This window comes from Lithobates pipiens, unplaced genomic scaffold, assembly GCF_037356315.1.
Source record: "Lithobates pipiens isolate NorthernLeopardFrog02 unplaced genomic scaffold, aLitPip1_a1.2 Scaffold_23, whole genome shotgun sequence".
NCBI classification, from domain to species: domain Eukaryota; kingdom Metazoa; phylum Chordata; class Amphibia; order Anura; family Ranidae; genus Lithobates; species Lithobates pipiens.
Window position 1 is genome coordinate 290,087,773 of NW_027507785.1, and position 13,647 is coordinate 290,101,419.

At 44.3% G+C, this 13,647-nt stretch overlaps 1 protein-coding gene across 2 annotated transcripts in view; it reads left to right on the plus strand.

Annotated features, from left to right (window-relative positions):
* The first annotated feature begins 200 nt into the window (after positions 1-200).
* Positions 201-13,647, plus strand: part of LOC143926511 (cytochrome P450 4B1-like) — a 64,724-nt gene continuing 51,277 nt past the window's right edge. The window contains exon 1 of one of the 2 annotated variants that reach the window (XM_077450303.1): positions 201-433. In XM_077450303.1, coding sequence (XP_077306429.1) covers positions 245-433 — 189 coding nt within the window. In that variant the 5' untranslated portion in view covers positions 201-244. The remainder of the gene's footprint in view (positions 434-13,647) is intronic. The other variant, XM_077450302.1, reaches the window with a different exon arrangement.

The following is a 13,647-nucleotide window of genomic DNA, read 5'->3' on the forward strand; positions in this document are numbered from 1 at the left end:
CCATCGTTTGTTTTATTTCCTGTGTGTGCCGTCTCATGAATCAGCTGATTCACGCTTCTGTTTTATGACGGTCTGTGAATGATTGATTGTTTGGGAAGTCACGCCTCCCTTCAGGGTGTATCCTCCCCCTCTGTACATTGTCCTATCCATTGCATTTGTGAGGACATGCCTTCTCCTGTCACTACACTATATATATGATTTGACATACAGTACAGATTATATCAGCGCAGTGCACACTTCCAGCATGGCGTCCTCTATATTTGGATTGCCCTCTCTGAGTTTCTCAGATATATTTCACTGGGTTGCCTGGCTGTGTGTCTTCTATGTCCTATATACAGTCTATTCATTGTATCTGAGGAGGAAGCAGCTGCTGAAAAATTTCCATTCTTTTCCAGGTCCTGAGACGCACTGGCTGTATGGAAATACTCATGTGGTAAGGCGCTGTTATGTTTATCTAGACAATAATGCTCATGTGCACATGTAAATCTGTTTGGAAGGGGGAGGGGTGTGTGGCAGGGTGGTCATCACATCATCCATGCTTACTCTCTCACTGGGGGCTAAGCAAGGATCACATGAGAGGCTTACCCCGGGGTGGGTTCTTCTGGGCTACGCTAGGCACAGGGTCACTGTCATACACATGAGGATGAAAAACACGATCACTAGTAAACTTTCTTGATGTCACATACACCAACACGATCACTTGTGTATTTAGGAGGGACACGCAGAGCCAGTGCCCTCCTCACCGGTCCAGCCTATCACTGCCCCCCCCCCCCCCCCCCCTTATTGGTTGAACTAGTAAATTGGGGAGGTATGCATTAGGGATGAGCTCCTGATTTGGATTGAATTTTGCTTGTTAGGGAGTTCTTCCAAACACAGAACTTGTAGCTCATTTGGCAGGAGCCAAACATGATATATAGTAGCATTTGTTCTACTACTAATATATATGACAGCTGTCTTCTCCTGTCAAGTTTTGTTAAGGAAGCAGCACGTGCTGGAACATTTCTTGTCCTTAGCAACCAGTGACATCACCTCGCCCTATTCATTTGTTAGCCAGGAATCCCCAGCCATGTAAACAAAGGGGCAGAGATCGTGGCTGACATCATAGCCCAAATATGTCCATATGGCTGAAGGTCAGCAGAAAAGTTTTAACCCCAGAAGGGTAAGTATGTTGGGTTGTGTTTTACAATGTGTCGTTATTTTACTTGTCACTCTATGGTAGGGGTAGGTAACCTTCGAGAGATGGAAATCTACTTAAACAACCCTGATGAAGTCAAAGATCACCGGGCACAACAATGTCCTGTTAGAACTGGTTCACACCAGAATGCGATGCCAGAAAGGCATGCTCCATGTGTGTTTCCTGCACCGTGTTCGAAATGCACTGCTTTTGTGATCTACTGTGGGTGATGATACATTGTTAACCCCATATGTAGACTGCAAATGCAGAGGACACAAAAAAAATATTACAAGAGAGTGCAGGGTTCAGGAGTGCGTTGTGCTCAGAATGCAGGGATCAGGAGTGCGTTGTGCTCAGAATGCAGGGTTCAGGAGTGCGTTGTGCTCAGAATGCAGGGATCAGGAGTGCGTTGTGCTCAGAATGCAGGGATCAGGAGTGCGTTGTGCTCAGAATGCAGGGATCAGGAGTGCGTTGTGCTCAGAATGCAGGGATCAGGAGTGCGTTGTGCTCAGAATGCAGGGATCAGGAGTGCGTTGTGCTCAGAATGCAGGGATCAGGAGGGCGTTGTGCTCAGAATGCAGGTATGGGAAGGCGGAGGGTTATGTGAAGGGCGGTAGAGGATACTGATATGGGGGTGGCCATGACCATAGCAGTGTCCACTGCCCCCTTCACCTCGCCCCCCCCCCCCCCCCACACACACACACACACACACACATACAGTAGTGTCCTCTTCCCCCCTTTCCCCAATAGCAGTGACCTCTGGACCCCTTCCCTCCCACTGCAGCGTTCCATAGCATCCTGCCTGTACACAGAAGAGACCAAGAGGCAGCACAGTTCTGGACAAGCGGCGGGAGCTGGCAGAGTGACTTTTCATATTAACAAGCTGGTGACTGGTTGCTTAGGACCTAGCAATCAATCACCTGCGAGTTAACTTAAAAAGTTAATTTGGCCAGCTCTTCTTCCCGCCCTGAGCTGTGCTGCCTCTCAGTCTTCACTCTTCACTGATGACGGTGGCAGAGGAGGCTGGGGTCGGGAAGAGAGAAGGACCAAAGTCGCGGTGGAGAGAGAAAAACCGGCAGCTAGAAGTAGAAGACGGGGGTCGGTGGCACAAACCTGTTCCCGGTCTACCTGTCACCTACCCGCAGTCAACAGGTAGCCCATGATCGACGGGTTGCCGACCCCTGCTCTATAGTGACAGATTAAAACGTATGGAAGGCCAAAATTTTGTAGGGGATTTTTCTTGTTCCGTTTGGGAAATTTACCTTTACTACTTGCTTTAACCCCTTCGCACCTAAAGGTAAAAGAAATCTAAATGTCTAAGCATAATTTTGCGACTTATGTTAGTAAAACTGTACATTATCATCGCAACTTCCTTTGTGCATCCAGGTGGATTATATCACATTTTTTTTTTCAGGACAAATTGGGCTTTCCTTTGTTGGTAAATGGTAATGGATATCTCCTGATAATTTTTTTTTATTATTATCAAAAGAAAACTGGCCCAAAATAAAAAATAAAAAAATATTAATAATTTTTAAAATAAATTTAGCAGTATATTTCCTGCTACTACCATAGCCTTCCACCAAAGAGCAACCTAAAATAAATTCTCCTGCTCCTGACGATCACAGCGATATGACATATGTGTATGTTAGTTGTTGTTTGTACCCGTAGTACAGCCCAGAAATAATAGTACGCATTTTGCTTTTTTTACTTTTTTTTTTTATCCTACCTAAAACACACTGATACTAACCGACACAAATACTAATTTGTGTATGTAAATACTAAAAAAATTATAATAAATACTAAAACAAAAAAAAATAAAAATAAATGCTGATCTTACCTTGACCCAAACACTAACACTGGCACTGACCTAGAACAAACCTTGATCTAGGTATCAGTGACTGATCACAGTCATAGCCTTTCATTTCCTATCACAGAGATCAGGTGGCTCAGAAACGGGAGTTCTGGGTCCTGATTGTTAGTACGATTCCAGCACAAAGGAAGATATGCAAATATGAGGCCCTACAAAAAAAAAAAGCCCAGTCCAGTGCGGGCGCATATTTGTGTATGGTCAGTGCGAAGTGCTTTAAAGGCTAAACAAAAAGTAAGAGGAAATCTCCCCAAAGTGATCGGAAAGTCCATCTTAGCCCCTGTACACACGGTCGAAGATTCCGACAACCAAATCCGTCGGATTTGGTCCGTCGGATTTTGTCCGAAACTGTTGCATACACACGGTCGGACAAAGTTGTTGGAAAATCCGACGTGATTACGTTATTTCGTTACGATGGGACTACGTTCACGCTTGTAGCCAATAGCTTTGGTGTAGGAATTTGATCTGAGCATGCGTGGCACTTTGTCCGATCGGAATTCTATACACATGATCGGAGTATGTCCGATCGGAGCATTTTGTCGGAAAATTTTACCAACAAGTTGGAAAACTTGGTCCATCGGATACTCCGACGGAAACAGTCCGATGCAGACCCCACACAGACGGAATATCTGACAAAACGGTCCGATCGGACACATTCCGTCGGAATCTCCGACCGTGTGTACAAGGGCTTAGACAGCCGTTATCAGTACCTTTGTCCCTACTTGCTCTCATAACAATGCTAAAATTTTAAGATTATTTTAAGAGTACATATATATTCCTAAACAGTATAATTTTTGTATATTAGATGCACTTACATGTGCTCAAACGGTGTCACAGATGAAACATTCCATAATTTAAAAAGCAAGGAAACAGTTGGGTCTCATAAAACGATCTTAGTAACCCCACAGATGCAATCTCCTCTATGTTGGACATAAGTCTGGAAGCCAGAAATAACGGGCCTCTCCTCCCCCCAAAAAGGGGAGTTCCCCAGGACAGATAGGAGCATTAGGGACAACAGGTTGGAAGAACGGCGAGCTGCACACGCAGCCCACGACACACAAAGCTTCACCAGCTGACTGCAGATGCCCGCCGGAGTAGCAAGATGGAAGACAGCCGATCAGAAGGCCCCTACACTCCAAATACCCACCGTGGGTTGGGAAGCTGCAGATGGACACTGATCAGGCTGCATTGATGGGCACTGATTAAGCTGCATTGATGGGCACTGATTAGGCTGCATTGATGGGCACTGATCAGGCTGCATTGATGGGCACTGACCCTTATTTTGCTTCAAAGTTCTTTATTTAAAATAAGATTTTTTTTTCTGAAATGTCCCTCTTAAAATTATGGTGCGTGTTATATGCCGATAAATACGGTACTTAAAGAGGAAGTAAACCCTGGTGGGTTTTACTTCCTCTTTATTCCCCTGCAAAGTACTAGCATACTAGCCCATTATGTGGCACTGACTTGCAAACGAAGCCCGCAATGTCCCTGCTGGTGGACGCATCCATTTTCGCCCCTCTTCCTTCCAGGGCATGCACGTGGGAGCCCCCAGTCATGGCACACGCTAGGGAAGAGACGGCACGGAGGGCCGCTTCTTCACTGTGCATGCACCGAAGACATCATCGGGGCACTACAGGGTAAACATCTCCTAAACAGCGCACGTTTAGGAGATATTTTCAGTACATATAGGTAAGCCTCATTGGCTTACCTATATGTAAAAATGTCTCGGGGGGGTTATGCAACCACTTTAAGGAGAAGATAGTCCTCTAATTGCTATGCGCTAATCATTTTGGAATATCCCATGACCTAACCCCCCTTCTGTTAAAACTTCTTCAAGCAATAAATCTTAAAATCCTAAACTGTATTAAAAGTTGTTGTGAATAGAGTGTTTGCGGTGGTGGGCAGCCTCTGCACTTTTATAGAAAAAACAATTACCAGTGGCCCTTTGTTGGTAGCACCACAAATATTTAACCACTTGCTTACTGGGCACTTAAACCCCCCTCCTATCCAGACAAATTTTTAGCTTTCAGCGCTGATGCACTTTGAATGACAATGGCGCGGTCATACAACACTGTACCCAAATTAAATTTTTATCATTATTTTCCCCCCAAATAGAGCTTTCTTTTGGTGGTATTTGATCACCTGTGCGATTTTTATTATTTTAAAAAAAAAATGTAAAAAGACTGAATTAAAAAAAAAAAAAATTTAGTTTTATTTTGTTATAAAATTTTAAAATGGTAAATTTTGTCCATCATTGATGTACGCTAATGAGGTGTGACTGATGGGCACCGATAGGTGGCAGTGATGGGCACTGATGGGTGGTAGTGATGGGCACTGATGGGTGGCACTTGAGGGCATTGATAGGTGGCACTTTTGGGCACTGCTATATGGCATAAATGAGACATAATTGCCTTTTCCTTTTTGGGGACCGATGTCCCTTTCAGATTAGCCGGTGATCGCCTTTTTTTTTCTCCTCCAATGTTAGCATGAGGAGAAAAAAAAACAATCACCGAGCTTTTGTTTTAAACATGTGATCAGTTGTCATTGGCTGGCAGCTGATCACATGGTAAGGGGTCAGGTACTCGGATCAGTGATCACCCGAGTCTCATTGACAAGGCACGTGCAGGGAGCGTGCACAGGGGAGGCCGTCATATGACGGCCTCCCGGGAATTGAGGCCCGCGCTGTCAATTGGCTATAGCGTGGATGTCAAGTGGTTAAAATATCAATTGTTAAACATGTAAACATTAAAAAACTGTGAGAAACTGACAAAGACATATGTTTGCTTTAAATGTTTTCAGTATGTTTTGTAGTGTAAATGGCTCCTACTGTACGTTAAGTTTAGCAATCCTGTATGTAAAATAACTGGTAATACAAGGTTGAGCAGATATTTGCCCTTTATTCCAGTTATACCTATTTATTGAACTTGAATGACTGCAGTTTAATCTCAGATTCCAGTTCCAGAGGTCTTGTCGCGCTGATAAGTTTAGCAAGCCCCGTGTCATGTGACATCACAGCATTGGTCTGTGTGCAGTGCATTAGACAGACAGTCATGGATGTGCCATGAAGCTGTTATCAGTTTAGAAACAAAGACAGTAGGTAACAACCTTGAACACAGACGTGTGTTTAAAAATTTTTATTTTTTTGCTGGGTGAAAGGTACATTATGTATATAGCGATGGCCATGAACTACTTGCAGTATCTGTTGCAATTCAAGAGGAGAAGTCCAGCCTGAGCTTTTTAGGCTGGGCATCTCCTATGGGTAACAGCAGGAATGCAGTTCGTTTTGCACCCCTGTGACCTGTTTTCAGAGGAGAGTGGTCTGAAGTCCGCTCTCCGCTGACATCATGCCTATTAGTCGAGGCCGCGTGTCATCCCGACTTCCCAAGACTGGATCCGCCAGCTGCCTTGATTGACTGAGCGAGCCGCTGAGATGGCCGCAGAGAGGAGAGATGCTGCCTGACAGTAAGCAGCTCTCCTCTCGGGGATCTGTGAAAAATGAGCCATTGAACAGGCGATGTTCGGTGGCTCGGTTCTCAGTGCAGAGACGGCGGGGAACAGCTGCATCCACATAGGTAGGTATGAATCAAAAAACAAAAACAAAACCATACTTCTCTTTTAAGGGCTATAAGGGCTATGTAAACACAAAACAAAATACAAAAATTGTGCAGTGCTAAAATAATGTTAACCAGTTTAGGTTTTACTGCTACAGGGCGGCATCTGTGCGCTGGATCACATGTGTATATATACATGATTTATCTTCCAGGCAGAGGGCGAAACACCCTTGGGATGAATTAGGGCAGAGACTGCGAGCCAGGCCTTCTCGTCCAACATCAATGCCTGACCTCACAATGCTCTTCTGGAAGAATGGTCAAACATTGCCATAGATGCACTCCTAAACCTTGTGGATATCCTTCCCAGAAAAGTTGGAGGTGTTATAACTGCAAACAGGGCCGGTGCTACCACTAGGCAAACTAGGCAACTGCCTAGGGTGCACTGCTGCCTAGGGCGCCTGGCCACTGGTGTTCCTACTCTCTTCTCTCTGCTGCAAGCAACTAAGTATCAGCATCAGCAGGCAGCCGCTGTGCCCCGACTCTGTGTCCCGACTCTCGAATGAATGTAAGCAAGCAAACATTAATTGATGGACACTGGTAGGCTGCATTAATGGGCACTGGTGGGCTGAATTAATGGGCGCTTCATCAAATGCAGCCCACCAGCGGTGGTGGGGTATACATGGGAAGGGCAATGTTGGTGGACAGCCTAGGGTTGTGTGGAATCGGAACTTGTTCCCCTGAATATGGGAATAAGGTGGTTGAATTTTGGGGTGCCTGAGCCCCTCCTTCCCCCAGACAGTTTGCTAATGTGTGGGAGGGCCACAATATTTTTTTCATTTGGGGTGGTATTTTTCACATGCGGGTTCACATTTTAAGCCTTAACAGACCCAAATGGCCTTATGTGTATTGGGGGGGGGGGGGATGCTATGTAGATTTGTACGTTTTCTCTAAATCCGTACATCTTTGAAGCAGCATTTTGGATACATGCTACAGATGCTCCACTTTACAGGCAGAGTAAGTCCCCCCCACGTTACTAGCTTTTAAGCAATTTTGCATTTTAAAGGCACTTCTCCATTTTTGGGGTTGTCCAAATTGATATAGGTCCCTCAGGGTGGGACCCTGGGCCCCCATGCCCATTTTAAGGCCAATAACTAGAATATAAGCCAGCCAAGTAGGAACTAGCAAAATTAACAAGTCAGTTTCCATAGACTGCAATGGCGTTTGTTGTGTAACTTCCTTGCCCATGTTAGGCTCATTGTTTGCCCCCCTGAACCGGGGGGGGGGGGGGTTGTCCCATCTGTAATTTTTTAGCATGTTGGATGATGTGCTTAATTTTGGACAGGGAGGTGGCTTATTTTGTGCTAGATGTATTTGGGTTGTTCTGGCCATGCTCAGGGACTTTTTTTTGTGCTTTTTTCTGTGTGAAAAAGAGAGTGTGTTTTTTGGGTGAGTAATTTAAGACAATCCTTAACAGGTTTACCTACTTTGACGTTCTGTCTCTAAACTGGATGAATTTGCATTTTGTGTGTTACATGGGCTGTGCATGTGTTTTCAACTGCCTCAGTAGTACACAAACCTGTTATATAAAACTTGCAGATAGCATTCTTTACCTTGCCATGAAAGTGTGTGTGTGTGTGTGTGTGTGTGTGTGTGTGTGTGTGTATTTAGGTTTGTGTGTCTACCAGCAGAGAGAAGTTGGGTAGATGCCACACTCCCAACTCTGGAGGCATAATAATGGTCTAGCTAGCACATGGGTCTTCAAATTTTGGCCCTCCAGTAAAGGAACTACAGTTCTCATCATGGCTAGTCGTGACTGTGAGCCCTTGTACACACGGTCGGAGATGTGCCCTATCGGACCGTTTTGTCGGATAATCCGACTGTGTGTGGTCTCCATCGGACTGTTTCAGACGGACCAAGTTTTCCAACCTGTCTATAAAATTTTCCGACAACATGCTCCTATCGGACATACTCCGATCATGTGTAGCCTACTCCGACGACAAAGTGCCACGCATACTCAGATCAAACTCCTAGACCAAAGCTATTGGCTACTAGCCTGAACGTAGTCCCGTCGTAACAAAATAACGTCATCCCGTTATGTACAATTGGATTTTCCGACAACTTTGTCCGACTGGGTGTATGCAACAGTTTCGGACAAAATCCGTTGGACAAAATCCAACGGATTTGGTTGTCAGAATGTCCCACCGTGTGTACAAGGGCTCAGAGTTTTACAATGCCTCATGGGATGTGTAGTTCTGCAGCAGCTGGAGAGCCGTAGTTTGAAGATTGCTGACCACTGAAAAAAGGTGGTTTCTCATGTGCCTTCTATAATGCCCAAGAAATTTTGTTTGGAAAATACAAGTGGGTCATGGCACATCTACATTCCAAATGTGGCACTTAAAGTGGGAGTCCACCGGGAGTCTGCGTTTTTTTTTTTTTTTAAAAGCCAGCAGCTACAAATACTGCAGCTGCTGACTTTTAAAATAGTGACACTTACCCGCCCAGCGCGCCCGCGATGTCGGCACCCGAAGCCGATCTCTCGATCGTCTCTCGGGTGCTGCCGCCACCATCTTGGGTATGGGAATCAGGAAGTGGAGCCTTTCGGCTTCATTTCCCGGTTCCCTACTGCGCATGCGCGAGTCGCGCTGCGCAATAATGATGGTCCCCGCTGTCTCTGGGATCCGTGTGTTTCCCAGCAGGCAGCGGGGGACTTTCGGAAAGGGGCGTAGATTCTGCGGAAAGGGGCGTACCTTCTGCAGAATCTACGCCGGAAGTGGGTGCAGATACCTGTACTGTACAGGTACCTGCACCCCCCTCCCCCCTGAAAGGTGCCAATTGTGGCGCCGGAGGGGGGGAGGATTCCAATGAGCGGAAGGTCCACTTTAGGGTGGACCTCCGCTTTAAGATGGTCATACACTATGCAATATGATTAGTCAATCTCTGTACAACTTGATATTTAGGCAAAATAGGTAATAGGAAGACACACTTGAACAATTAATTCAAATTATAGGAAATCAAACAGGAGCTTGCACTAAAACTAATTTATTTAAGATCTAACTGATTGCAGTGTATGGTCATCTTTAAAGATCAAGATCTGAAAATATAATTTTTTGGGGGTTTAGAAACACTTCTCTGTGCTTTGTAATGTATTGAAAGATTTGGGAAAAAAAATCCCAAAAAAATCAAAACACATTTCAACGATATATTAGAAATGATAGAAATTAGATTAGCATCAAAAGGGTTAATTAACTGAGAACACCTACTAATTGCCTAACAAGATACATCCAATGAGATGAAATTAACCAATTGTATTGGGTGTGCGCTATTATCAATGAGAAAACTGCAGTTGCCCTAGCGACAGTTGCAGTTTACATATCCGGGTATTTCTTATCGCTGTTTTCGATTCAATGTGCGCTGGTTCATACGTTCGATTAATGACTTTTACGGCACACCAATTAACGTATGAACTGGTGCAGTGCCTTCTTCTTAGTAAATCACCCCCTTTGTCTATCATGCGTTCCCTGCTTGTATAATATATCTAATTTTCAATCTGGCTTCAGCAGACAAAATCTTACTGAAACCCGAGAGTTTTGGGGTTTCCCCCGACACAAAGCTTTCTCTGATTGTAAACTGAGAAACCTAGAAGCTAGCAGCAATCAGTGTAGTACAGGGGTCTCTGAACATTTTAACCGGTTCCCGACCAGCGCACACCGATGTACATCGGTAGAATGGCACGGGCAGGCATATTGGCGTACAGGTACGTCCAATCTTCACGGCCGCCCTGCCATCGCGTGCATGCCGCCAGCGTGCCGGTTGGGACCCCCGTGAGTCCAGTCGCGGGTCCTGCGGACTCGATCGCCGCGGGCATTACTGCGATTGTCTCATGGGACGGCTGAATGGAGAAGTGCCGTTGTAAACAGCATTTCTCCATATCTGCCTAGCAACTAGTGACGCTGATCTCTGCTCCATGTGATTGGAGCAGAGATCAGTGTTCACTAAATGAAAGCCCAACGCCCCACAGTTAGTAACACACCCCTAGGAACACTTAACCCCTACACTGCCATCCACTGGTTAACCCCTTCACTGCCAGTGTCATTTACACAGGAATCACTGCATTTATATAGCAGTGATTGCTGTATAACTGACAATGGTCCCAAAAATGTGTCAAAAATGTCCGATGTGTCCGCCATAATGTTGCAGTCACAATAAAAATCGCTGATCGCCGCCATTACTAGTAAAAAAAAAAAAAAAAAAAATTATTAATAAAAATGCCATAAAACTATCCCTATTTTGTAAACGCTATAACTTTTACGCAAACCAATCAATATTCGCTTATTGCGATTTTTTTAAATTTTTTTACCAAAAATATGTAGAAGAATACGTATCGGCCTAAACTGAGGGAAAAAATGTTTTTTTTTATATATTTTTGGGGGATATTTATTATAACAAAAAGTAAAAAATAGTGCGTTTTTTTTTTCAAAATTGTTGCTCTATTTTTGTTTATAGCGCAAAAAATAAAAACCGCAGGGGTGATCAAATACCACCAAAAGAAAGCTCTATTTGTGGGAAAAAAAGGACGTCAATTTTGTTTGGGAGCCACGTTGCACGACCGCGCAATTGTCAGTTAAAGAGACCTGGTGCCGAATCGCAAAAAGTGGTCTGGTCTTTGACCAGCAAAATGGTCCGGTCTGTAAGTGGTTAAAGAAAGGGCCAGTTTACTGTCCTGTAGGCTTTTGTGGTCAGTTTGAGTAGACCGGCACCAGTGGGAGTAAACACTGCCCCATCATTGGTTTTAATAGGAAGAACAAACTTAATTTGAAAATGTTCATATCAGGAAGGAACTTGCGTTTGATTTGTGAACAGTAAGTGGGGTGAAATCAATGCGCATTTTCATATACACTGACGGGAACATTCAAAGGAGCAGGATGGAAAAGTTTTCTCAAAAGAATGAAGTTTTAACAGTAAATGTGGTTTTCATTTGGAAAATTACATTTATTCCTAAATTGAATATTAAAAACAAATTACCGTACATTTTCAACTTTCAAACAACATTCATCAATCATCAAAGGTACTGACAAGAATTTAATATTTTGTACGAATGTTCATTCGAACGTCTACGTATGTATGGTAAACTTAAAGAGGAAACTTACTTCCTCTTTATTTCCCTGCAAAGGTAAATCAAAAGGTATCAAAAATCCCTGCAAAGGTAAATCAAAATAGGCTACTATGCATTGCATAGTAGTCCATTATGTGTCACTTACCTGACACCGAACCCTGCGATGTCTCCGGTGTCCCCACAAGCAGGAAGCGTCCATCTTCACCCCTCTTCCTTGTGGGGTCACAAACTCTGGCTCTGTCACTGGCCGGAGTCGTGTGACGTCCCTCCCGTACATGCGTGGGAGCTGCCAGTCACAGCATGACCCTTATTAGAAACAGCACGATCTGCCCTTTCTAAATTTCAATGATTTTTATTGAGGTTTTCACATGTACAAAAAGATAAGATAAAAAGACAGGGCATAACCTAATATATTCTAGAACATAAAGTGAAAAGTAGTTGAGTAATAACATTAACATAACACAAATCACATTTGAACTTAAGTGGTAAATATATTATTAGCGATAGGCGAGGGGTGAAGGCATTGTCCTCACACCCAGGCACTCCATCTAGGAATTGTATTGTGGGATGGGAGGCAAAACCCTCCCCTCCTTTGCCCTGCACTGGTATATTTTTTTAATTGATATGCTTTTTATTGAAAGTTTTCCATCAATAGATAACAATATTGTACCTTGTAGAGAAGGGAAAAAAAACAGATTACATATCGAGCAAGCTAGTACGCTAAAGCTGCTATACCCCGCCTGCTCATTAGTACCTGCCCTCAATGCGCTTTCCCCCCACCCTATCCCCCCCAGACCTCCCTCCCATCCACCCACCCCACCTCAAGCACGCAGCGCCGGCAACAACCGTCCCGGTCGTAACCAGATAGCTATATCCGTATAAAAAAGGGAAAAAAAAGAAAAAAAAAGACGAAGAAGAGAAAAAAAAAAAAAAAAATTAAGAAGAAGGGAAGAGTGAAGAAGAAGAGAATCCTCCCCATAGTCCACCCCTAAGAGATTCCGCCTAAGGGGGGGAGGGAGGAAACTCCTCCCTACCACCCACCCAGCGGGTACTAGTCCATTCTTATGTTGACCTCACTCCAAAGGGAACCCCATGTCGCTCAGCCAAGGATTCCATAATATCTCGAATTTTCTTAAATTATTTAGCTTTATAAGCATTGCTCTCTCACACCATATTAAAGAGTTGATTGCATTAACCCATTGTCCAGTTTCCGGGGGATTTTTAGCTTGCCAATTAATTGCTATCAGTCGCCTAGCTTGATATAAGCACTTCAGGACGGATGGCTTGATTGGCAGAGGAATTTTTATCTCTTCAAATATCCCCAGTAAACAGGCCCTGGCCTCGGGTTTCAGGGTGGTCTTAAAAGCCCTGTTTATTTTAAGGACTATTTCTAACCAATAGCTATACAGTTTTGGGCATTTCCATACCATATGGAAGAGATCACCCGGTGCCCCACATCTAGGGCATTCATCACTAGGTTTCCTACCCATTTTCCATAGCTTCTGGGGGGTGTAGTATGCCCGGTATATAAGGAACAAATGGGACACTCGCTGAGATGGAGATATAGAGGCCAAGTGCCCCTGTTCAAGCGTTTTAGCCCATTGTTCCTGGGATATCGAGCCAACGTCCCCTATCCAGCCCTGCCTACTCTTGGCTGGGCCTTCGCCTTTCAAGAAGCTACCTCTAAGCTTTGTATATAACAGCGAAATCTGGCCTTTTACATGCCTACGGTCCATAAGGCCCTGGAGCTGGGGGATTTCGGTTCGCTCGATAGCGAGTGTCCCGTATTGGGCTTGAATTGCGTGTCTCAGCTGTAAATATTTATAGAACGACCTATTAGGGACATTAAATTCCTGTCTAATAGTTTCAAAAGGTTTCATTACGTTCCCCTCGTAAAGATGCACCATTCTATTAATCCCCTGGCTATCCCATTCCGGAGATC